Source organism: Peromyscus californicus, unplaced genomic scaffold (genome assembly GCF_007827085.1).
Source record: "Peromyscus californicus insignis strain IS unplaced genomic scaffold, ASM782708v3 Scaffold_7__1_contigs__length_154581171, whole genome shotgun sequence".
In the NCBI taxonomy this organism is placed as follows: domain Eukaryota; kingdom Metazoa; phylum Chordata; class Mammalia; order Rodentia; family Cricetidae; genus Peromyscus; species Peromyscus californicus.
In genome coordinates this window covers 63,191,521-63,217,699 of record NW_026294595.1, presented here as the reverse complement: position 1 = coordinate 63,217,699, position 26,179 = coordinate 63,191,521, and the positions used below count along the sequence as shown (strand labels likewise).

Sequence of the window (26,179 nt, the reverse complement as noted above, 5' to 3'; positions counted from 1 at the left end):
CTATTCATCCCTGTGTCAATGCTAGTATGTCTTTAGATGTTACTTTTTAAAGATTACATATTCTCAAAGCAAGACCAGTAGTCTGGATACCTGTGAATGTGTGAGACCATGGCAAGACTCAACTCTGATGATATTAGTGCAGAGGTTGCTGAAAGATATCAAGAAAAACTCAGTGGATGGTGGGATTGATAATTGCTGTAGTCCTGAGAATCATTGCATTAACTACTGCTACTATCACAGCTGGAGCTGTTCTTCATAAAGAAATCCCACCTGCTGAATTTGTTAAAGACTGGTATATACATCCTCCTGAATTTTGGACTCAACAAAATAAGATAGATATGGAAATAGTTGGTGAGATACCTGAATTGAGATAAGCTGAAACATTCATTAGAGATCAGTTAGAATTATTGACAGAACAAATGAAATTGAAATGTAATTGTAATGTTACTTCTTATTGTATTATGCCTTAAAGATTCAATGACAGAAAATATGATTGGGAAAAAGTTAAAATGTGTTTGTTGAGTCATCTTAACTCTTCTCTAATGATTCATGTCTGCAGCAAGAAATTATAGAAATATTTTCTTTCTATTTATTTCTTCCTTTCTTAAGACATTTTTGTTCATTTTGCATACCAACCATGATGCCCCTCTCATCCCTCTGCCCACTTCCCCCACAGCTTCTCCCCCAACCTAGCCCCCATCCCCTCCTCCTATAATGTAAGGCCCTCCATGGGGAGTCAGCAAAGCCTAGTAGATTCAGGCGAGGTAGGTCCAAGTCCCTCCCCCTGCGTCAAGGCTGTGCAAGGTGTCCCAACATAGGTAATGGGCTCCTAAAAGCCACCTCATGCACCAGGGATAGATTCTGATCCCACTGCCAGGGGCCCTTTAAACAGACCAAGCTGCATAACTGTCTCATTTAAGCAGAAGGCCTAGTTCAGTCCCATGTGGGTTCCATAGCTGTTGGTCTAAAGTTTGTGAGTTCCCACTAGTATGGTTCAGTTGTCTCTTTAGTTTTCTCCATCATGATTTTTTTTCAAAGAATTTTTTTTATTTATTTTATAATTTAATTTAATTTTACATGTCAGCCTTGAATTCCCCTGTCCTCCCCCGCCCCTGCCCTCCAAAAGATGAGAGAAAAATTACGGCATAAACTAACATTAACTGATCTAATCAGCAGTCTAAAATAGATAACATTTCATTTAAATAGCTGATGTTCTTAGAAACTCTTGTTTATTCATTTACAATTGCTTTCCTTGAGAGTCTGTTATCAATTTTCATATTATATTCTCATTACTGAAACATGCATTTAGTTTTTACTAACTCTTTAAAGTTGACATATAAAATATTTGGTTTTATAATCACTTTTTAATATATATATATATATATATATATATATATATATATATATATATATCATTACATTTGTCCTTATTCGTTCCCCTCATGTGTGTCCTGCCCACTTCTGTCTCCCTATAGTACATAAAAAATATCCATCTAGTTTCACACATTATGTGTGTATATATACCTGCACATAAATCTTTCCATTTACATATTACATGTCAACAGCATAAGCTTAGCCAGACAACCAACCTATCCAAGCTCATAAAAGTCACCCACAATTTTAGAGAACATGGACTAATGCAGATTATATTACTAAAAATAGTAGAGGGACAGAGTACTAAGTAAGACTTTTTAGTAGTTGGTTTGATATTTCTGGAAGTAATCATCTTAAAACAGAAAAGCCTAATAATGCAGCAAAGTGAATACTAATAGTCTGCGGTATGATGTGAGAATGCAAACATTTAGATGGTCAACATAATCAAATATCAATCAGGAATTCTATGGTGAACATTACTACAAAAATCATGAATAATATGATATGGCCATAGAGGGTTAGAAGAAGGAAAAGCTCATTGACTGGACATCTGAAGCATGTACTATATAACAACCTGCAGGCCTTAAGGTAAGCCCCCAGACCATCAATTATTTCCTGACGTCACACAACCGTAATGCCCACGTGGCCTCAGACTTATAAAAAACACAATAGGCAGTTGAAGAGATCTGGAAGTGGGAGATGTGATCTTTCCTGGAGAAAAAACATAACTATTGGTAACCTTGTGCCAAATGGCCAGTCCTCAAAACATAATACAAATAATATTAAGTGGACCCAACTATTAGACATAAATGCATGGGCACACACACACACTGTACAAATAAATAATTTTCCTGTGTCTACATATGCATGTGAAAGCAATTAGTATGAAAAGAGGCCATGAATTTGAAAAAGACATGGGAGGGTTCTATGGAAGTGTTTGGAGAGAGAAAGGGAAAAGAAAAATGTTGTAATTCTATTATAGTATCAAAAAATGGGAATAATTTAGAATGTGGAGATAATCATATACCAGAAACAAAATGTGGGCTGATAAGATGCTTCAGTGGATAAAGGGGTCTGATAAAAGACAACACCTTGAGGACTAAAAACCTGACAGAGAATAAAAGATATTCAGCAAGAGAGGAATGGGATGTGGGAGAGCAGAGAAACTGATTCAGAGAGCAGCATTTAGAGCATTCTCTGATCTGAGCTCCCTAGGAATCTCAAAACCAACCCCCCAAAAAGGAAAAATCTACCTGTATAAGCTTGCAGATGTTGGGAGGGGATGAGGAGAGTTTCACATCACAAGATCTATCTTGACAGTGTCTTAGAAATGTGTCTAAATTCCCAAAAAGGCAAAAAGATTTTTCAATTCTCTACAAGTATAAGAAGCCAAGTCTAGCAAGCACACCCAGGGGTCATCCCACTGAACTTTTATTCCTGAAGGAAAGGGGTCCTGTGTCTCAATCTGAGAGGCCAGAGCTTGGGTTCAGATTCTTACATGGCTGACCAACTCAAAACATTGCACTTGGTAAGTACAGTGACAATTAAGAGAACAGGATGCAAACTTGAGCACATATTTTTTTTTCTTAGAAAAATGCTGACTGGGGAGAAGAATCTTGTTAGATTGTATCTTTACTAATTTCTGTAATGATGGAAATTTCTTTTCCTTATTTAACCTTTAATAATAATACTTCTATTTCACATTTTCCATATAGCGTATGTGGCCAAGAACAAGGAGGAGCCAGGTACCATAAAAATTGACAGCTTCTTTTCTAATGTCCATGATCTCACTATATCAAGGAAGATGTTTAAGTTTTTAGTAACAGCATGATGTCCTTTATGTTTAGTAGATTTTCAGTCTAGTTAGACAACTGAACCTGTAGGCACAAAACAAGAAAAGACTCAGCAGGTTGTGTTTATGTTCTTGTGCATATACATACAGGCATGCAGAAATATGTATGTAACAAAAATAAGCAATGAAAAACAGGCTGTCACTTTGATAGGGGAACATGGGAGTAGTTGGAGGCATCAGGGCTTGATGGAAAGCATGGAAGGAGGGAAAGTTATGTAATTCTATTTCAATTAAAGACTAAACGACAGCAAAAAGACAGGGACAACATAAACTGAGAGCTTTCAAATACCAACACAAATCACTTCTTAACTCTCTGTTCTAGAGAACTGCAGGGAGGCATGGCCTGATTCTGGTGTCTTTTTGCTCCTGACTTTTCATACAACTTAGAAAAAGAAAGAATACTTGGATCTTAAGAGAAACACATTTCTCTTTCATTCTTTTGTTCAAGAAAATATACCCAGTGACATGCAGTTCTGCTAGCTTTGATAGGGACCCTGAGCAAGCAAAAATTAATGATAAGACCTGAACCAGGTGTGGGGTACCACTTTTAAAGTTATTGGTGTGTGCTCCCATAGATTTCCTTAGTGCAAGATAGGTTATTGGCAGGTTCTTGTTTTCTCCAGAACTGCAAATAAGACTGCTGAAGCCAAAACATATCTGAATCACAGGATATGGGATTATCATATTACCATGGCACTAGCATGGACGCTTCACCTATCCTGAATAGCCTTCATAGTCCTGGAAGTTTCTGTGCAATACCTGTAAATACAGTTTACTCAGTTACCAACACTGTAAGCTACAACAAAGGCTGTACTGGAAGGATATGGCCTTTTGTGCAACAGTGGCATGAATGTTATGGGAGTAACTTGCCACTCTCTAATTGGAATTAAAGCTGATTGCACTAGATGGAACTCATGCCTGGGTCTGTTAGCTGGACCAAAATCTTGTGACTGGCTACATGGGAGGTCCTAGGGGAAACCTAAAACTATTATCATGTAAAACAGATGTAGAAAGAAATTATCCCCTAAATTATTATCTTTTTATCCACAGTTAATGCATCTCTCAAACCACATCATAATGTTTCCTTTTGAAGTAGATGACATTTAATACAGAGACCCACAACTGGTCATTAAGTGGAAATAAGACATTGCAGGGTTCCCAGCTTTAAATGGAACATCTGTATCACAATCCCTTTCTTGATGGGATCAGTGTCAAGGAAGAGATCAGAAAGGCTATAAGGTCCAGAGTAGATGCCTGACAGAGGTTGTGATACCTGCACAAATTCAAGGCAAACAAAGCATCATGGTGAAGGCAGGAAGGACTCAAGTCCCACCCATACCTGAGCTTGATTGGGGTTGAAAATTGGAGGTTTTTGGCAGAGGAAGAGTCACATTTCTTTAGGTATACTGCCTCTGAGAGATCTTGGTCCAGTGGATGGTCCTACATACTGGACGGGTTCACTGGGCTCTAAATAAGAGCACTTGACATTGGGAGGAAATGGTGTTACTGGAAGGTTAGGAAGGAATTGGAGGGACAATTTCTTCAAAATACATTATATGCAGGTGAAAAGGCAGCACTTGTAAAAGAAAAAAAGCAAGAATCTAAAAAATAATGGGAAGTTTTTATTCAAAATGAATAATACACATGAAATATGCTGTGAGTACATATATTCCCTCATAAATGTATTAGTTTTCAATATATATTTTATAATTACAATTTTATTTTTAAATATTAAATAGAAAAGGAAGTAAAATCAGAGAAAAAAGAGAAGCATTTCAACAGTAATTTTAGATGACAAGCAAGGTTTCCTGAGATATGAGATATGTGATATGATTCTTCAAATTGTTTGAAGTATCACCTAGTCCTGCTCTTAGGAGCCTTCTTCAACCCCTGCTGATTCAAGTGGTGGCCATGCCGTTGGAGGAGAATGCTAGCTTGGCCATCAGGTTCCCACACAGTATCAGCAGAGGCTGACAGAGGAATCATGAGCCATAATTACCTTCCTAGAGCTTTATTGGGAGAGAAGGGGGGAGAGAGAGAGACAGAGAGAGAGAGAAACAGAAACAGAGAGGCTGCGTGGAGGAAAGAGAATGGAAGGAGAGAGTTCAGAAAGAGAGAACACACAGAGGGCATGACCACTTTTGAGGCTGGAATGCCAACGCAGGCTGTGGACATAATTAAGGACATAATCCTTACAGAGGCTCCACATCTATTGGTCTCAAGTTCATGAGTTACCAATAGTTTGGTTTGGTTGTCTCTGTAGGTTTCCCTGTCATGATCTAGATGCCCCTTGCTCATAGAATCCCTCTTTTCTCTCTTCAACTGGACTCCTGGAGCTTGGCCTGGTGCTTAGCTGTGGATCTCTGCATCTGCTTCCATCATTTACTGGATGAATGCTCTCTGATGACAGGGTATTAGGCCCTCTGCATAAGCGAGACAGTTGTGTAGCTTGATCTGCTTAAGGGTCCCCCTGACAGTAGAATCAGGATCCTCCCTAGTGCATGAGCTGGCTTTTGGGAGCCCACCACCTATGGTGGGACACCTTGCAGAGCCTTGAACGGCAGTGGAACTGCCTCAACTGGATGTACCAGGCTCTGCTGACTACCCAAAGGGGCCTTACCTTCTTGTAGGAGGGAATGGGAGGCGGTTTTGTGGGGGCAGCTGGGGGTCTGGAGGAAGCAAGAGAAAGGGACCTGTGGTTGGTATGTAAAAATGAATAAAAAGTTTCTTAATAAAAAAGGGTTTGGATGGAATGGTCCATCTGCAGGTCAGTTTCCTAGTTACCCCATAGTCTCAAAGTGGAAGATACCAGCAGAAGACTCCCAGATCCTAAAGCCCCCAGGTGTCATCAGTGAAGCCAACTTCCTGTGCAGAGTCTCTCAGTCCAGAGAGGCTTTCAAGTCATTAACTCTTCAAGAATGAATATTAACATTCCCCTTCATTTTTTTAATTTTATGTGCACATCATGTAATTATTTCTTGAGTTATTTTTCTTCCATTCATGTTAATTTACAGACATTCTTCCCTTTTTCAAGTTTGAAATTTTATTACTAAACTTTTATAACAATTACTAATTGGATTGTTTAACTCTCACCAATATGATTTAATGAATCATTAATTTTTTTGGCAAATTATGCTAATTGTTAGTGAAAAATTAAACTTAATTTATGTTTCTTGAATACTCTTTGTATTTAAAGTCACATGTTCTGACTCTACCTTAATAGTTAGATAAGAATTTTTCACAAATGCAAATTTCACAATTTTAATTATCTGCTAAATGTGTATAATATTCCCCTACATTTAAAACCTATTTAGATATGGCTTAATCCTCCATCATTGTCATTAAATATATTATGACTTAGTTTTTTTTCTGGTGTATTCATTGTCTAGAATCTATATTTGATAGTACTTCAGTATATTTTCAAATGTAATTATTTGTTATTTTATGTTTTAGATGTTTTACCTACATGTGCATTCTGTGCCGGAAGAGGTCATAAGATCCATTTGAACTGGAGTTACAGATGGTTGACAGTTGACAACGTGGTTTCTAGGAATTGAACCTAAGTCCTCAGGAAGAGTGTAGTTAGTGTTCTTAACCACTGAGAATTTCTTCAACCCTGGTGTCCCTATTTTTATGCTTATGATTATACATAATAATTTAAAATATGTTGATAGTGTACACATTGGCTTTTTTGTCCCATCTTTGATCCTGAATCTCTTATACTTAATCATGTGATATGTCTATAGATGCTCTGATTCTGTGAGTCCAGGTTATGTCCAAGTGACAACTTCCAATGGCACTGTTCCTTATCCTTTGCCTCCCACGTTTTTTCTGTCTATTTTCTGGGATGTCTCCTGAGTCTTGAAGAGGCTTATCACAGATGTCCAGTCTAGCACTGAGCATTCAACAGTCACTTACTCTTGATACCTCTACCAGTTAGAAGTCTCTTCATTAACTGCTTCTCTGACAAAGGCTCAGAAGCCTAACTAACCATATTTACTATCTGATTAACTGCTAAGTAACAATAAAAGATTTATATAGTTTAATCCTACAGAATGGAAAACTATGTCTTATTGGGCAATACAAAGTTTTAAGATTTTCCTGGCCGGGCGGTGGTGGCGCACGCCTTTAATCCCAGCACTCAGGAGGCAGAGCCAGGCGGATCTCTGTGAGTTCGAGGCCAGCCTGGGCTGCCAAGTGAGTTCCAGGAAAGGCGCAAAACTACACAGAGAAACCCTGTCTCGAAAAACCAAAAAAAAAAAAAAAAAAAGAAAAAAAAAAAGATTTTCCTGGAATTTTTGTTAAATCTGATATAATTCATATTCATTTAGTTGGTATGAATTTTATACATAGATAATATTTAGATTTTCTACAAATCAATAACAGACATAGAAAGAATCAAGAAAATAATCATGTTTTCTAATTGCAAAAATAGAAGATAAAACTAACACTGGATGTATGAGAGTACATGAGAAACAGTTATAATGAAAACTATAGCATACTTAAGAACAACATTGAAAATATTTTCATGGTCATGGATTAACATAATTAATATTTTAAAAATATCTATAATAGCAAAAATGAATCATCTTCATCAAGCTTCCAATGACACTTAATAAGACCAAGAAACAGTATCAAAAATTATATAGAAGTAAAGAATGCTTCACAGCAATCCTGAGGAGACAGTGTAAAGCAATGCTGGAGGAATAAACATTTCGCATTGTGAATTATGATGCATAGTGCTATGGTAACCACACCATGGTGTGGGAGTCTCTGGGAAAAAACTGTGAACTTACTGTGACCTATGGATGGGGCAGAGTGCAGAACGTTCTTCCACTTTGCTGTCCTTCGAGAAAGAATTTCACAAACTAGGGTAACTCTATGTACGTGTAAGCAAAGATATGATGGGAATGCTGTCATTTCCCTGTCATCTCAGTGGGAAACAAAAGCATAGGAGGAATATTCTTGGACCTTTTCACATTTTGTGCCTACAACATCGAATAGATTTTTCTATAATATGTAGAACGCAGAAAGAATGAAATATGATGTTTACAAGGGAACTATGATCAAGGAAAGATAACCACAATGAGAGGAGACAGGACAGGAGAGGGACTTAGGAAGCACTAATATGATCAAAGTACAAAGTACATTATACACCTCCGTGAAATCTCCTAATGTTTTCATTATTATGTACAATAAATGTATGCTAATGTGATTAAATAAATACAAGTAAAAATGAAAAGAACAATAAAAGACTAGAAAATTGTTCAGAGATGGAAAAAAGCAGATGTACAATAAATGTATGCTAATGTGATTAAATAAATACAAGTAAAAATGAAAAGAACAATAAAAGACTAGAAAATTGTTCAGAGATGGAAAAAAGCAGAGAAGAAAAGAAAGGGAAACAGAGACAGTGTGTGAATGCATGAGAAGGAGGGAGAGAGAGAAGCAAGAGAGAGAGAATAAAAATATAAAAATCAAAGATTAAAGTGTTCCCAGTTAAGAAATGATGTGTACTATTATTTAAATGTAAATGTCTGAACAGTTTTGGGTTACTGCTGTGATACTGCACTGGTACAACAATGCATGACCGTTGTGAACATTTTTTCACTTTATCAGTTCTGAAATGACTGAAAGAAAAAGAAGAGTATTCCTGATGAAGTAGCTAATACATCACAGAAAAATTCCTCTTTCCACAGTAGATAAAATATACTTATTTTATCACCTGTACTGTACAAATATAAATCATGAAATTATTTAGTGAGTCAATTTAATATTCATACTACATGAAAATACGTACACATATATGTAATTTGGTGCATCACAAAGAAGACAGAGCGATCATTCTTTACCTAGCTCAATTTGTTCCTAAACTTTAGTCCTGAAAGTGTGCCAAGTAATCTTGCTTTGAAATTGGCCCCTGTAGATGACCACACATTGCATAATGTTGCTTGTTCTTAAAAAAGCCAGTGGATGCCTTGCCTTGCAGTGCAAGACATCTACTGGATTTTTTATACCACAATAATTCCTGAACTTCATTTGGGCCATACCTTACTAAAAAATATTCATTTCACTGAGACCTGCATAAAATTTCTTGGGTGATTAAATATAGCTTCACAATACATATAATGAATTCAGAAGAAAATGTTGGAACAAACATTTAAAGGAATATAAATGATTTAGTACAGATGTTTTCAAACCTTTATGTAGATTTTCTATGAAATTGTGAGAAAAATTGTCGGTTGGAAATTTTTAGGCATAAAATCCTATAAGAGGATTTTGTTTGTTTGCTTTTTCCTCACCAATATTGGCTCACAGTGAGTATTTTTAGAATGAGAAGTGATTCGATAGGTTAAAGGGATACAGGAGATCCATTTAAAAATCAATGGACAAGTATCATTTGCTAATTTTATAAGTAATTCAGAATTTTTGTCAACAGGAATGTGGAGTTGATAGAATGAAATTCTAAAATAAACATTCATATTTGAGATTGAAGCTACAGAAAATATTGACTTTGGACTGTCAGGTAGTAGAAACATCCTATCACCCTTAATAGTTAATATCTTAGGAAAATATATTGTACTCCTATTAAAAAGTGAAATTTATTTGTAATCATAGTTAATTAACATTATTAAGGAATAATTCATAATATTAATCATGAATTAAGTTTGCTTTATATCTCTGTTCACAGTATGTGCAAAATTTCAAACACTCAATAAAAATTAGGCACACAGAATCATGAGTGGACTCTTAGCTCAAAATCTTTTTATATACATAGACCCAATTGTATTAAATTATCTTAATTTATTTAATCTTTTTTGTGTTATGTAACTAATCTAAAATAAATGGGTAATAGTGGTTTATACAGTCTAATGTTTTTGACTAAAGAAATTAATTCAAAATAGTACCAATTTCACTAACATCGTGAAGCATGCTAACCAATATGAGATCATACTCAAGTGAGGCTTTATCTGTCACTATTGAGTAGATTAAATTTCTTACAGCCAAAACTGTAAAATAATATTGCTTAAGAGAAAATGCAATTAGAAAAAACTTTTAAATGCATATACAGAAAAATGTTTTTCAAATCATTCAGGCTAAGTATTATGTTTAATTTCTCCAGATTTTAGGACCATTAACTATGAATGCCTGGAATCACACAAATGAACTTAAATTCATGCTTATGGGACTGACAGATTCCAAGGAGATCCAGCTGGTCCTCTCTGTGATTTTTCTCCTTATATACATGGTCACTGTCCTGGGGAACATAGGAATGATGCTGATCATTCATCTGGATGCCCAGCTTCACACTCCTATGTATTTCTTCCTCACCCACCTGTCATTCCTTGACCTCAGTTACTCAACTGTCATCACACCTAAAACCTTAGAGAACCTGATGACTTCCGTAAAGAACATTTCCTTCACGGGTTGTTTCATCCAATTGTACTTTTTTGTCCTCTTGGCAGCTGCTGAATGCTTTATCCTCTCCTCAATGGCCTATGACCGCTATGTAGCTATCTGCAATCCCCTCCACTATCCAGTTATTATGTCAACAAGGCGCTCCCATGCTCTCATCACTGTCTCCTACATGATTGGAGCTATGGATTCCTCTGTAACCGTCTTTTGCTTAAGCACACTGAATTTCTGCAACTCCAAGGTAATTCACCACTTCTTTTGTGACACATTCCCAATTTTAGCCTTGTCCTGTGGCGATACCTATGATGCTGAAGTCACTATATTCATTTTAGCTGGTTCTACTCTACTCCTGTCTCTTATCACAATATCCTCATCCTATGTGTCCATTCTCTCGACAGTTTTGAAGATAAATTCTTCTTCAGGTAAGCACAAAGCCTTTTCCACTTGTGCCTCTCACCTCCTTGGAGTCACTGTCTTTTATGGGACTATGATCTTTACTTATTTGAAGCCAAGTAAATCTTACTCTTTGGGAAAGGATCAAGTGGCTTCTGTTTTCTACACCATTGTGATCCCCATGCTGAACCCACTCATTTATAGTCTCAGAAACAAAGAAGTGAAAAGTGCTGTCATTAGAGTAGTGAAAAAGAGAGAGGGCACCCAGAGATTAAAATAAAAGTGCTGCTCGATATTTAAAAACTTTTCTTTTCCCACTGAGCACTTCTTTACCTTCTCTCTCTGCATGAACCTGACAGCTTTCTTTCATCTTCCTAATTTTGTCGAGCTTCCCTTCCATGATCAAAGTTTGGGAATTTCTCAGAATGTGACTTTAAAAGTCTGTGTCATTACTGAAAGCCAGGACACGCATATTAAACTAAATATTTGTGATTATCAGGGCTAATAGCATGCAATGTCAGAAAATATACTTGTAATTCTTAAGCTTATATAGTAGTCAATATATTATTAAATTTAAAATACCTGTGTTAGGGAACATAACATTGACACATTAATAATGTCAAAAGTCATTCTCTTTGTAATATGAAAGAGTTTGTTATAGGTCCTATCCATAGTAAGTGAGTGAAAGTTTAAGTCTCATTTTCCTTTGTTGCACAAAATAAATAATTCCATGTCCATTTGATAACACAATGGATATAACCCATTGAAGAAAATGAAAAGCTCTGCTTATTATAATTTAAAGACATTGGTCAATTTCATTCCTAGTATGTTTGAAGAATATTAACAGATATTTAACCAGTTTTTCAGTTAATTTTATTACAATTATACAAATAGCTAGAAATAAAATCAATAGTTCTGAAATTTGAATTTGAGTTAAATTATTGAAGTAAAATTAAATGATAAGGAACTAGTATACTGTAATATTGGTGACAATGTAGAAAATAAAGTTATTAATGAAAAGAAGCACTGTGATAATTACTAGTATGTATTTCCCTGTTCTTATCAATCAACAATTTGATTGTACACCTGTAAATGTATAACATAACTAAACACTTGTCATTTCCTCTATATGCTTTTGCAACTTTCTTCATTCACTTAAAGTCTAATATTTTATTATCTTTGTCATTACAAATTATGAGTTAATGTATTTTCAGTGTGGATAAGAACTTACTTCCTGTCTTACATTGCTTTAGAGCTCATATCCTATACTCACATCGAGTCAGAATTCTGGATGCAGTAATAAACCTGTTTGTGCAGCTCATAAACTTTTAATAGTAAGATCAATTGGGATATTGCAAGTATTTTTCCTTATATTCTTTTACTGTCTTTTATGTTATTAATTTACATTTGTAAGGTATTTAAAATAAATCTTTGACAGAGCTTTTATTGTATTATACAAAAGAAACACTCTAAGGTCTATTATTGACAATAAATTTATATTATGTTGAAAGTCATTAACATTTTCAGATAGAGTATTAAATTTATTTTTAGAGTTATATGTATATATCATATTATTTCTGTTTAGTGTATCTTCTATTTAAAAATTGTTTTAGAAAATGTAGTAGAAATCTTTTAGTCTTTAAATTGTTGATCTTTTGTAATTATATAGATATAAATTAGACATTTATATATTTTCTTTCTGAAATATGTAACTGTTAATTTAGAATTATATTGATTTACTATATTTGTATATATATTCAATTATGTTTATTTTCATGAATTCAGACACTCCGGTTTATTAAAATATCAAATATTTCCTGATTTTAACCCTTCAAAAGACTGACATTATACTATGTAATCCTCCATGAACATTATGTCCTATTTTTTCTCAAGTGACTGTGTTGACTGCAATCTATATTGTTGGTATTCCTATTGGTTTCTGTTTGTGATAATTAATAACACTTTAATAAATGTTCACAATAACATTTTCCTGGTCTGTTTTTCTTTGATTCTGAATATGCCTAATTCCATATATTTTTCTGTCAAATTATATGACTAGTATTTAATATGTATTTATTTTTTAAATACAAATTGTACTAAGAGATTATTCATGAAGTTCTAACTTATTAGTAACAGATTTATAGGTATGTAAAGGCATTACAGCTTTCAACATTAGAATATCTTTTCACAGATATCATGTATATGTGAAATGTATATTTATAGCCTTAGAACTAGTGCTACTCTTAGATTTGGTCAAACAAGTCTCTGGCCTCAGTGGAAAAATTGTAGCTTATTATAGTGAGTAGGATACTAGGAGTGCTCATCTCTAAAGAGGACATCAGTATTGTATACATGGTATTTTTATTGTATTTGCCCCTACTATCATAATCCTCTTGCTTTCTTCATTTTCCTCCAAGTACTGCTGACTCCTTCCCAAGTTTTGTACATATGTTTGTGTGTTAAGACTTGTGCAAGTAGCCACAGGTATTAGATGCTCATCACTGAGACATCCTTGACATGAACAAACACCAGTGTTTCATGTTACTCTTCTGAATCCCCCAGCTGCCTGTCTACTGCACTGTTACCAGAACCTCGGAGGGGGTGATATTGATGTCTTATTTAGCACAGAGTACTCAACTGTCACATATTCTCAGCTCTTTGCACAGTTAAGAATCTCTTCATTAACTATTACCCATGGAAATGAGAAGTTTCTCTTATGAAAGCTGTTAGCTGCATTTATCTATTTGTGTAATCTAGAAGACAGCTGTCCAATTATATTTTACCTTATAAATCTACCTTGCTTTAGTCTTGTCTATTTGTATGGCTAGGAAATATACACTCTTTGTGTTAGCAAGAATATTCAAAATATCTGTAATGAATTAGACTGTCAAAATTGAGAATGATATTCAATTTTAGTTGAGGTATCTTACCAACTTTACATTAAATGTTCAAAGCATTTATATAGAATCATTACTAATAAAAGCTATACACAACATAAAATATTTTATATTTGCTATTTAATTTAATTATTATATCCTCTGTAGAGCATTGCCTACCTTAGTCTATACAGTAAGGATGATGACAACATAGAAAACTGAGGTAAAATCAAGGACATTTTATCTCTTGAGTCTAATCTCATCTTGTTTCATGAGAAATATAAAACCTAGGAGCATGTAGCAATAGGAATACAAGTTTCTTAGGTTATGATGCTAATCTAGAAAGTGGTAAAAGTATAACTCAAAATTAAACTATATATAAAATTTTATTATGTGAAATCACAAGTTTACATACTTTTACTATGCCCAAGAGCTTGGATTCAAGGTTCATATCCCAAAAGTCAGGAATAAAATAATCTCTAATATGTCTCCTAATATAACATAGACCCAATTCTTCTTTTCTGGTATTTATGCTATATTTTCTTACAACATTAAATTTATAAATATACTTTTTTTCATTTTTTATATATAGAAGATTGAACATTGCCTCTTACACATGTGGTAAATTCTCTGACTTTGACCTATATCCCTAAACCTTTTTCTTTTTATTTTGAGCCATAAATTACAGATGTCTCATTTGTCTTGAGATTTCATTGCTCTTATCTTACTTTCCTGTATTTTTTGCCTGAAACAAGAGGCTGAACACTCTTTGGCCTTTTTCTTCTTTCAATGTAATATTTGAGTGTTTTGTTTACATGTATGTATGTGCTATTCATGGCTGGAGCTTAGCAAGGATAGAAGAGGGAGTCAGATACCCTGGAATTGGAGCTATGGAAGGTTGTGAGTTAAAAAGACATTCTTTTTTCCCTCTTATTGTTTGCTCTGACTTCAGACCTTCAATATTTTGTATAACATGGTCTGAAGAATGAATAACACAATTGGTAGAAGGAAAAGTATGTTCTTTCCTTCATTCTAATATAATAAACTTTAAATAAGAGGCCATGCAACCAAGAAAGTTAAGTTTTAATCCTGAAGCCAGTCTTAAGAAACACAGTTGAAACCATTTAATTTTGTGTACTGTTTTCTGCAGTAAATGGTGATACCACACATATCTCTCAGAATGCTTATGAGACCTAAAAGAAATGATACAGGCTACTAAATGTAGTAAATATCTAGTATTAGATCATGTAAGTATGGATTATTAATTACTAAGGAGGAATGTTTCTTCTAGGTCCATTAGTTTTTTAATATATTTAAAAATAAAATTGGCAAGGAATGTAACTATAGAAAACCATCAATATTGTTTTATAAAACATTTTACATGACAAGGGTGCGTATATATTGTTCTTTGTATTTTATGAAGAATCGACAAGAGAATGCTTGTAAATAGACTAATAATTATGATCAAATGATGCCAGGTGAAGGTAGGGCACTTCACATTGTCGATGTGTTCAGATTCTCATGTGCCTCTCTTTATAGGAGCACATTTCTTGAGGAGAAGATAAAACATTCCTGAAGTTCAGAGGACTCACTTTCAGAAAGTATAAAAGAAAATTTCTTGATGACTATTTTGTACACAGAAATGACTATCTTGTATACAGCTACATCTAAGTGGTATTTCTGGTTCCTATTTTATTTTGGTAGTTGAGGGCATTTCTACTTTTTATGGCTCTTAGTGACACAGAAACTTCTTGTTTTGTGGTTGTATATGAGAAATCCAAAGATGAGCAATTGAGTGGAATAGACAATTCACAAAAGAAGTACAATTGATCTAAGAGTACATACACAAGTTTAACATCAATATCCAGGAGCAAAAAGCAAAGAAAATCTATATTGAGATTTAATCTTATTCATTGAAAATGGCTGTGACAAGGACCATCAGAGAAAGCAGGGAAGGATGAAGTCCAATACTAATATTTGTGTGTGTATGTTTGTGTTTGTGCTGATGGAATGTAAACCAGTGAAGCCTTTTTAGAACTTTCTATACAGGTTCTTCAAAAGACAAATTTAGAATTTCCTTATGATACAACTATATCATATATATATATATATATAACCTAGAGTAAGGACAGATACTGTACCTTTGAGAGAAGCACATTCATATAGCAGATCACAATAACCAAGGCTTGGAAGCAGCCTAGGTGTCATCAACAGAGGAGTAAAGAAAACTCGTCTCATATACAGACTGCAGTATTCTTAGGAAATTATATAGACAAATACTGTTGTTTGTTTAAAAATTGGTAGAAATGAAGATTATTATATTAAGTGAAATTAACCAGACAAGAATAAATGTCATGTGCTTTCACTTACGTGTGAAATGTGAAAAAAAAAAAAAAAACCAGCCAGGTGGTGGTGACATATGCCTTTAATCCCAGCACTCGGGAGGCATAGGCAGGCAGATCTCTATGAGTTAGAGGCCAGCCTGGACTACAGAGTGAGTTCCAGGAAAGGCACAAAGCTACACAGAGAAACCTTGTATCGAAAAAACCAAAAATAAAAGAATAAAACCGGCATGTAATAGTAAAAGGTATTAATTAGAAAGAATAATATTATCATCCAGGTTGAAGAGAGAGAATTAGAAAGGGAAGCAGACAAATAACATTATCAAAATGAAAAACACGTCATTGGAAAATATTGATGAACTAAATGCAAACTAAACCTAGAGGAAATGAAAAATTTCTAATTCCTAAGTAGTGGCAGAAAAAGAAATTATAATGTAATAGTAAAAATAACTCAGGAGGCCGGGCGGTGGTGGCGCACGCCTTTAATCCCAGCACTCGGGAGGCAGAGGCCGGCGGATCTCTGTGAGTTCGAGGCCAGCCTGGGCTACCAAGTGAGTTCCAGGAAAGGCACAAAGCTACACAGAGAAACCCTGTCTCGAAAAAATCAAAAAAAAAAAAAAAAAATAACTCAGGAGAGGAAGAAGAAAAAAGACAAGACAGAGATTAAAAAAAAATCTTGCTCAAGGTGAGTGGATGAATTCAATGTCTTCTGGAGGAAAATTTGTGCAGAAAGTTATTCTTAACCATAACTCTTTTATTTCAATAATTTTACTTTGATTAAATTTGATTTAGAATTTCATATAGTAGTGCTCTATATCTTTTCTGGCATTCCCTTTGCCTTCTCTAATTCTTTCTGTGCATGTAAATGCTCTCAAATATTTATTTTTTTATTTTATGGCATATGTAACTTACTGAGTCTCTTTAGTGATGTTTGTACAAACGTATTTAGAACTGATCACTAGAATATCTTATTAGTTAGCTGGATATCTTATGAGTTAACTAACTAAAGAGAAAACTTATTTCCTTCTCTCAGAGCCTGTAACTATCCACAGGTTGTTGAGAACTTGTAAAGCTGATCTGTTTGTTACAGTTTGAATGTCATTTTAAAGTCTACTGATTATATTGCCCGACCCTTATCAATTAAGATTATTCTTCTGCGTTATACTGTCTTCAGAAATGTTGATCAAGTGTATGATTTGTGAAAAAGTAACTCCATTCATCACACTAAACCATATTCTAAAATTCTGAAGTATTAATTCCTTCTGAAGTAACTACAGGAAAATTAATTTCAGAATGAAATAAATCAAGATGCATAAGAATCTCATATTCTTCATCACTGTGAAAACTATCATATTTTATTTTTACTGGTTTTGAGAAAATGATCTTCAATGAAATATTGCACGCTTTAAAAAACCATGTTTTAAATTCATTTCATTATTTTTAATTTTTTATTTGATATTATAATATAATCACATCATTTCTATTTTTCCATCCAACCCTCCAAATCATCCTACATACCTTTCCTAGCTCTATTTCTAATTCATGGCCTCTTTCTTTCATTAATTGTTTTTACATGCATCTATGTATGAATATATACAAAAATATTCCTAAATGCAACTAGTTGGATTCATATAATGTTACTTATATTTGTTTATTTCACTGTTGAACATTTTGTATAAAATAACCATTGGTGTACTCTTCCCTGTGGAAGACTGTCTCCTGTTCTCAAAATTCTTTAGTTGCCAATGAAAATACATATATGTGGAGCCAAGTCACAATGGATGAATCTCCAAAAACCTCCCACTCGTAAACCTAAAAGATTACTGAGGATTAGGTGACACATTGAATATAAGAAAGAGAGGAACTATGTATTTGCTGTGAGAGAGTGTCTACAGTGAATGTCAGAAGCTACACCCATGACGTCTTACCAACATGACTTCCTAAACCTAAGATGAAGGAGTAAAACCATAATAAACATGGCAAAGTATAGGGGAAAGCTCAAGAGACCCCAGCCCTACTCAAAGAACTATAGGCAGCTTTGAATGGGACGATAACAACAGTTGTTTATTCAATACCAAATGGCCAACTCTGAAAACATACATACAAATAGCATTATACAGACTGAACACACTGCCTTTATCTATGTAGGAATACATATGTATATACACATATGTAGATATAAGTAACAGCAATTTATGGAAACAGAGGTCATAAATTTTCAAAAGAGCTAGGAGAGTTATATGGAAGAGACTGGATTGAGGAAAGTGAAAAGGAAAATGAGGTAAATATATTAAATGAAGTAATTATATGAATATGCCAAAAGTTAAAAAAAATCATGCTTCCAAAATCCACCTTTTGAATGGCTGGTTTAAGTATAAGTCAATTATAAGGAGGGATTACTTTTGTCCTTTTGCTCTATGCTTTGTTTTCATCTCACACATCCTCCATTACTAGGTGACTTTCAAAGAAGCCATTTTGATTACTTTCTAATTTTCTTTGTATTCAATTTTTAAGTATTTGTAATTTTGTAAAAATATTTTTTACAAGAAAATATTTTTACAAAGAATGAATCACTGTAGGCAGAACTTGATGATTTATATCCTGGCATGACTTTCTGTTCATTCTTTGATCCTTACTACAGATGAAATGTGACCATCCAGCCTCATGCTTCTGAGTCCAGCCTTTACATAAAATGCTATATTATCTTCTTTTCCATGATGTACTATATCCACCTGGAACTCTCACTCAAAATAAGCACTTGATTTAAAAAAAAGAAGAAATAGTAGGACTTGGAGGAGGAGGAAAAGACAAAAGAAGTAGTTATTATTATCATCATCATATTATTATTATTATTATTCATAGTAGTAGTAAAAGAAGGAAAAGAACAAAAGCAACAACAGCAACAACAATACTGCTATGCTGCTCTTGCTGCTGCTGCTTCTTCTATTACTATTACTGCCAACTAAGGCACGCTTAGGCTGAGACACATAGTATTTCTAGAGCATTTCTATTGGTGGGAAGAGCATACCAGTTGGATATTCAAATAGTAAGCTTACCAAATAGTAAGCTTTGAAAATATCAGAACCAATAATATTACATAGGCTGAGTATATAGTATTTATGTATTTACAAATATAAAGATGAAACTACAATTAATGAAATAGGCCATAAATTTGAGAGAAGGATGAAAGGGTACATGTGAGGGTTTGGAGCAAAGGAAGAGAAGGGAAAATTCTGTGATTTTATTATAATCTCAAAATATAAGATAAATTATTATTTATTAGGGTATTTATTATTCAACATTTTACAGGTCAGTTAAAAATGAAGAATTTCATTTTTACATGTTAATTTCATTAATTGCATATTACATTAGTGTGTAGGTGTTACCATTTCAATACATTTTATTGTATTGAATATGTTGTACTTGTTTATACAATGTGTTTTGTACAATGATGTCATTACTTGATGAAATTATTCAAAATCGTTTCTTCTCCCCTTTGAAATGTGTAGTAAATAATTATTATGTATAGTCACCTTACTGTGCAGTAGCACACCAGAAAGTCCTTTTGTCATGGAAAATTCAAATATATTCTGGTTTTAAATATTTTATGGTATCCTCTCTTCTATCTCTTGTGAGATCATCCCCACCTCCCCAAACATCCCAGTTCATGTCTTCTTCTCTCTTTCTTTAAAATACTATGGGACAAACAACAAAGAAAACAGACAATAATTTTAAAGAAACACAGTGAAAAAGTATAAAACATACTCTCAAATCAAATCCATAAAGACACAAAATAGGAAACTGTTACAGAAAAGCAAAAAACCAATAAGATTTAAAATAATGCTCCAAAAAAAACAATGAGACAAAAAACAGAAAAATAAACAAAAACAACCCAAAGAAAAAAACAAAAACAACAACAACAGAAACAATTTCACATTGAGGTTGTAATGTGTGTTGGCTTTTTAATGTTAGGCATGTGGCCTGCCCTTAACTGTGGTTTTTATATATCCAGTGAGACTCCATTGGAGAAAACTGATTTTGCCTTGCTAGTGGTTACTAACTGGAGATAGATTCTTGGTTGAGGATTTGAGATTCTGTCTACTACCCCTCCTAAATGCTGAAACCACACTTGGATTAAGCCTGTGCAGACCCTGTGAATGCTGTCACAGACTAGATGATATCATATGAGCATCAATCGTGTTGTATCTGGAAGACATTGTTTCTGTGTATTACCCATTTCTTCTCTCTCTTAAAATATTTCTGCCTCCTCTTCTGCATGGTTCCCTGAATCATAAGCAAAGGGGAGTTGATGAAGACATCCCATTTAAGACTGAATGTACCAAAGACTCTCACTCTCTGCATATTATCTAATTGTAGATCTCTGTATTAGTTCCCAACTCAGGTAAGAGGATGCTTCTATGATGATAACTGAGTGAGACACTGATCTGTGTATAGCTGAATGTTAATTATGAATAATTGTATTACTCTGTTCTGTTAACAGAATAATATTATTTGGTATTCCCCTAGTTCCATGAAATGTATGTGTTCTCTTCAGCAATACGGCCTTACCATCAGTTTGTGCAGTACAACCAAGAGCCTTGGCAATAACCTGGGCCATTTTGCGGTTTCCAAGTGGCTCCTTTGTTCAAAAACTCAATTAGATGACACTCATGCTTGATGCTGGAAGTTTTACTTGTTGATACGGTATGTTTAATTGGAGATTTCTCTCTTTTGTTATATGATGATGCCATTTAAATGCCTTTGATATGTGTATATATGTTGAGAAGCTTTTACTCTAGTAGGTCTCTATATGACTCCTCAGATCTGCTTTTAGTTTAAATATCTTTCCTTGTATTCTGTCCCTTATCCCCTCTTCTCTCATCTTTGTTTAATCAGCCCATTCCAGTACCTCCATCCCCATTCTTCCATTACCATGTATTCTATTGCCCTTTCCTCAGTAAAGTATGTTCTTATGACTTTCAGAATTTAATGGCACTCTATTCTCATGGATTCATTTTCATTTCTAATCTTATTAAATGATGTTTTATCTTTATATTTTTGGTTAATCTGGCTAAGTGTTTTTCAACCTTGCTCCAATAGATGCTGAGAAAAATATGTACCCTTTAGTGTTCTGGTGGAATGTACTAGAAATCTGTCAGTTCAATTTGAAATAGAATATTATTTAAATCCAGTGTTTATTTAGTTTTTGTCTGAATGACCTACTATGGGTTAACATGGTGTATTGAAGACAGCCCCTCCAATAACACTGTATTGTGATTATTCTCTGGTTTTAGATGTAGTAGTATTTCATTTATGAAATTGGTTGTACCTGTATTTGATCATACATGTTTAGGATTGTAATATCATTTTAAAGTATTTCCTTCAATGATCATGAATTACCTCTCTTTATCTCTTCTCACTAGTTTGGAATTGAAATCTATTTCATAAAGTATTAGAATAATCATTCCATTTTGTTTCCTTGTTTCATTTGTTTAGAATATCTATTTCCATCCTTTTGCCCTAAGATAGTGTCTATCATTGATTATGAGGTGATTCTTCAAAGCTTCAGAAAGTTGAATCTTTTTTTCTTCATTCAACATGTTAGTCAAGTTTCGTTAATAGGACGTAGAGGCCATCAATATTAAGGGTTATTATTGAACTATACATATATATACATTTATTGTTTTGAGATGTTTTCATATAACTCTTTTTATTAACTATTCCAAAATTATTTATTTATTCCTCATGGCATTTTGTGTTTAATGTTCTTTTCAGATACAAGTATTCTCAATTTTCTATCTTCTGAAGTGTTGGAATATTCATCACAAATTTCTTTAACGTGTCCAAAATTTTTTTTATTTTTCCTCTGCCTATGACATAGTTTTGGGGAAGCACAGTCTGAAACATTTGTGATCTCCAGTAACTCGAAGAATACTGAGCCAAATCCCTGAGGCTTTAAAGTCTTCACAAACAAATGCCCTGCTATTTTGATGGGCCTGACATTATCTAGGACTTGATATTTCAGTTTTCTTCAATACTTTTTCTATTTGGACTCTAATGTGATATGGGAAGATTCTTTTCTCATTTTATTTTATTACAGTATTTTGCATATTTCTTGTGCCTGGATACAGTTCTCTTTCTTAAAATTTTGGATTTTTTTTATTATATTGTTAGCTATTTTTATGAATTTGACCTGTTTTACTTTCCTTCCTTTATACATATAATTTGTAGATTTGGTACTTTGACAATTTCTCAAAGTCCATGGCTGTTTCTTTCTTGGGTTTTAAAACGTTTAATATTTTCTTTGATTTAATGGTCCAAATCCTCTACTATGACATCGAGAACTGATGGTCTTTCTTCCACTTTATCTAATCTACTGATGAGGATTTCTAATGAGCTTTTTTATTTGATTCCTTGAATTTTTCTTTCAAGTTTTCAGGTTTGCCTTTCTTTAGCATGTATGTTTATTAAATTCTATTTTAATACCCTAGATTATTTTCAATATTTCATTCAACTGTATATTTTGTCTTTGTTATCTTCATTCTAGCATTTAGTCCTGCCTTCTCTGAATTATTTGACAATATTTATAATTCCTAGTTGTAACACATTGTCTATTGTTTCATCTAAGTTGTCATTTCTATGGGGGTAATAATTTTAGAAGTAATTCACATTTTCTTTGGTAACTCGCATTGCATCTTTCTGACCCGAGACTTAGATATCTGGATTTTGTCAGCAGTGTTTCTCAGGATAGAAATCTGGTCTCATATTGTTGGGTGAATGCTTAGATCTCCACTTGATTTTATCCAGGACCTCTCAGATAAAGGTTCAGCTAATAGTGTTTGAGTTCAGTTTTCAGATGCCTCAGATTTGATGTGTGAGTGGGGTGTGAGGAGTAGTCTGAAGCCAGCTAGAATTAGGTGCAGTTTCCATAATGTTTCCTTCATCAACTTCAAAATTTCAAGTCTTGTATTTCTGGTATTTAAGACATTTGGGTGGTATTTTGTTATGGGTGAAATATGACAATAGTTTTAACACAATAAAAACTCTAGATGGTATCCAAAAATTTCAAGTAATTTAAAAACATATCATTAAGGAAAAAGAAGTCACAGATTTTAGAGAAGTGGAACTGAGATTAGGAAAGAATGAAATTTTATTAATTTGTCTGTATGGATGGGTACAAATTGCATACCAAATAGCAAGCCATGAAGAGTTTTCAAAACACCAGTTTTTTCTATAATACTGTTGGAAAAGAAGGAGAGGGGTGGAATTTTGATGAAAGTGACTGAGTATTTGTTCTTCATGAGTTTGCTAAAAATTTAAATTATATACTTAATTATAAGTAAGATCATCATTATTCTTTTTGCTCATCTTTCTTTCCTTGAAAATGTCTATGATTGTTTATTTGAAAGCAACAATAAGGCTGTAAAAAATCATTAATTGAAACATTACATCCAAAACTTTACATGCAGCTAGCTATATTTTGATGCACTATCGTAAATTGCAAAACAAAATATCTATGGTATACTGCCAACATTTTAGTTTAGTAAGGTAGTATATTAATGATAGGATGTAGAAAAGTTCTTTATTCCATAATATTCACATCCAAAATATCATAATATGAAATATAATGGTGGTATGGCTTTGAGTACATTACTTTTTATAAGATGAGCTCTTGTCTTAAGTGATGATGTGTGCTGTCTTTATAAAATTATGTAACTTTAAGAAGGGGACATAATGGGGCAAGAATGATTAAATGAGGCAGAGATTGTGCGGGCCAGGTGAAAGAAATACTATGAAGGGGCACACTTAACACTGACGACATTGAAAAATTCCAATGGAAACTCACCACCATAGAATCTTCCTTAAATACATAATACACATATAGTATCAGCATGTTTATCTTAGTTTCATGTAGATTTATTTCTATTTTATTTATTTTATGGAGTACTAGATATTAAACCCTTGAATAATGAATTTAAAAATCTATGCCTACCATGTCATAGTGTCTCACACATTTAATTCAATCACTCAGGAGGCAGAGGCAGTAAAATACTGACTTACAATGGGAATTATTTTTAGGATTATTTAATTTTTTAGAAAAGGTACCTTGTTTATGAACCAATGTCTCTCAAAAATTTTATTCATTTCCTCTTTTAATTGATTTTAAATTGATGACAGATTAACAAGAGTCTTTTACTCCAATTTTCTCTGTGTAAAATGTTTTATTATCCTTTTTTTTCTTCACTCTGGGGAAACATTCTTCAAAAACTATTTAGCTTTATTTACACCAGAGTTTAAGACAGTTCATTCTCATTTAAGAAAGTATATAACCTGATTCCAAAAAATGGAGGAAGCTTTGCACTGCTATTTATTTTTTAATGGTCAGTAATTTTTAATTTTGTATCTCATTTGCCATGTTTAATGAAATAAAATAAATCATAAGCAGACTATAGAAATGAGGCATGCTGATATGTTATTGTAGCATATTCTTTTTAATGAACACAGCCTTTGTTTATAGAATCAATCATTCTCTCAATTAAAAATATATCTCACTGAAAACTTCATATGTACCATCTTGAGAATACCACTGCTAAACACATAAATCTGATGTCTTTTCTCTTCTGAAGTAATAAAAAAATGACTGTATATGACCACTCTACATTGCATATGTATTAGTAGAAGAGAAGACTTGGTCATTCTATTCACTGTGGGGCTTCTAGAGAAAAGGAAACTTTGGTTCAATTACTGCTTGAACTTTGGTTCTCAAGAGCAGGGCAATCTTGCTTAACAATTGGCCCCTGAGGATGACCACAGGTTGCATCATGCTAAGCACGGTTACATAAATTTCCCTATAATTATTAGGGACAGAGGAGGGACATACACTTTTCTACTGAGACTCATAGGAGCTCCTAGAACTCATTTGGCTCTTAGCTACTGTGAATGTTCTATTCAAAAAGATCTGAATAAAATATTTTGGCTGACGTCCCATTTAAAGAAAATGAATACACCAATATTTGGAAATCTGAAGGAAAACCATACTTCAGAAGCATTAAGATCCTTAAACCTAATTCCTCTTTTATTTTTTGAAAAAAACTGAAAATTTTCAAAATTTTAGGCATATGATATTGAGAGGTCTGTCTGTGGTTGCTGTTTCCCAACAATTTGGCTCACAGTAAGTATTCTGAAATTTATAGGCACTTAGAACAGTTAAAATAAAACAAGGTGTTTATTGTAAGACTGTTTGTACACACTAAGATTGGAACTTTCACAAGGACTATCAGGATTTCTGCAAAAAAATGTGTAAATGACATGAGATTCTAAAAGTCAGCATCATATTTTGAAACTGTACTTTTAGTAGAACTTTGAATTTCTGGGGAAGATTATCTTTTTATCAATGGTCATATACTTTAATGCAGCCAACAAAGATTCTTTAAAAAAGATGATTTATTAGTAATGAGAGAGAATTCATATTTCAAGGAAATGAAAAGCAAATAATACTTTTAAATGTTTTTTTTTAGCTTTGTTCATTGTATAGTAAAAGTTTTGTTTAAATTCCAAGAACTAAGGATAAAAGAAATAAAGAATCACAAGCATGTTCTGGAGTCAGAATACATCCAGACAATCATGAGGCATTTGATGCAAACACTCAGTAGTTATTTAATATTCTGCATTTTGTTCCTCTTTGCAAATGATGGGATAAAAGTTCCCCTGAACCTGTAAAGAATTCTATTATCTTTATTAACTAATAAACAAATGTCATGCTTCACTTTCTGGCATTCTTTTTTTTTAAAATACACCATCAAAGCTATATCAACTCTGAGGCAATAGAAATTAAGAAAATAGGTAAACATACATAAAATATTTTATTAAGATTTATTCAACATAGTTGTTACCTTTAATTTCTGAACAGTTTAGGGTATCTCACA

General features: G+C 33.5%; 1 protein-coding gene across 1 annotated transcript; it reads left to right on the top strand.

The window, feature by feature from the left end:
* Nucleotides 1-10,367: 10,367 nt before the first annotated feature.
* Nucleotides 10,368-11,315, top strand: LOC128102322 (olfactory receptor 8H1-like). The gene has a single exon (XM_052725968.1). It carries the CDS (start codon nucleotides 10,368-10,370, stop codon nucleotides 11,313-11,315), a length of 948 nt encoding a protein of 315 aa, XP_052581928.1.
* The last annotated feature ends 14,864 nt before the right edge of the window (nucleotides 11,316-26,179 follow it).

Bases quoted from the DNA above. Each gene is read 5' to 3' on its own strand.
- LOC128102322 (XM_052725968.1), top strand. From the start codon at position 10,368: ATGAATGCCTGGAATCACACAAATGAACTTAAATTCATGCTTATGGGA.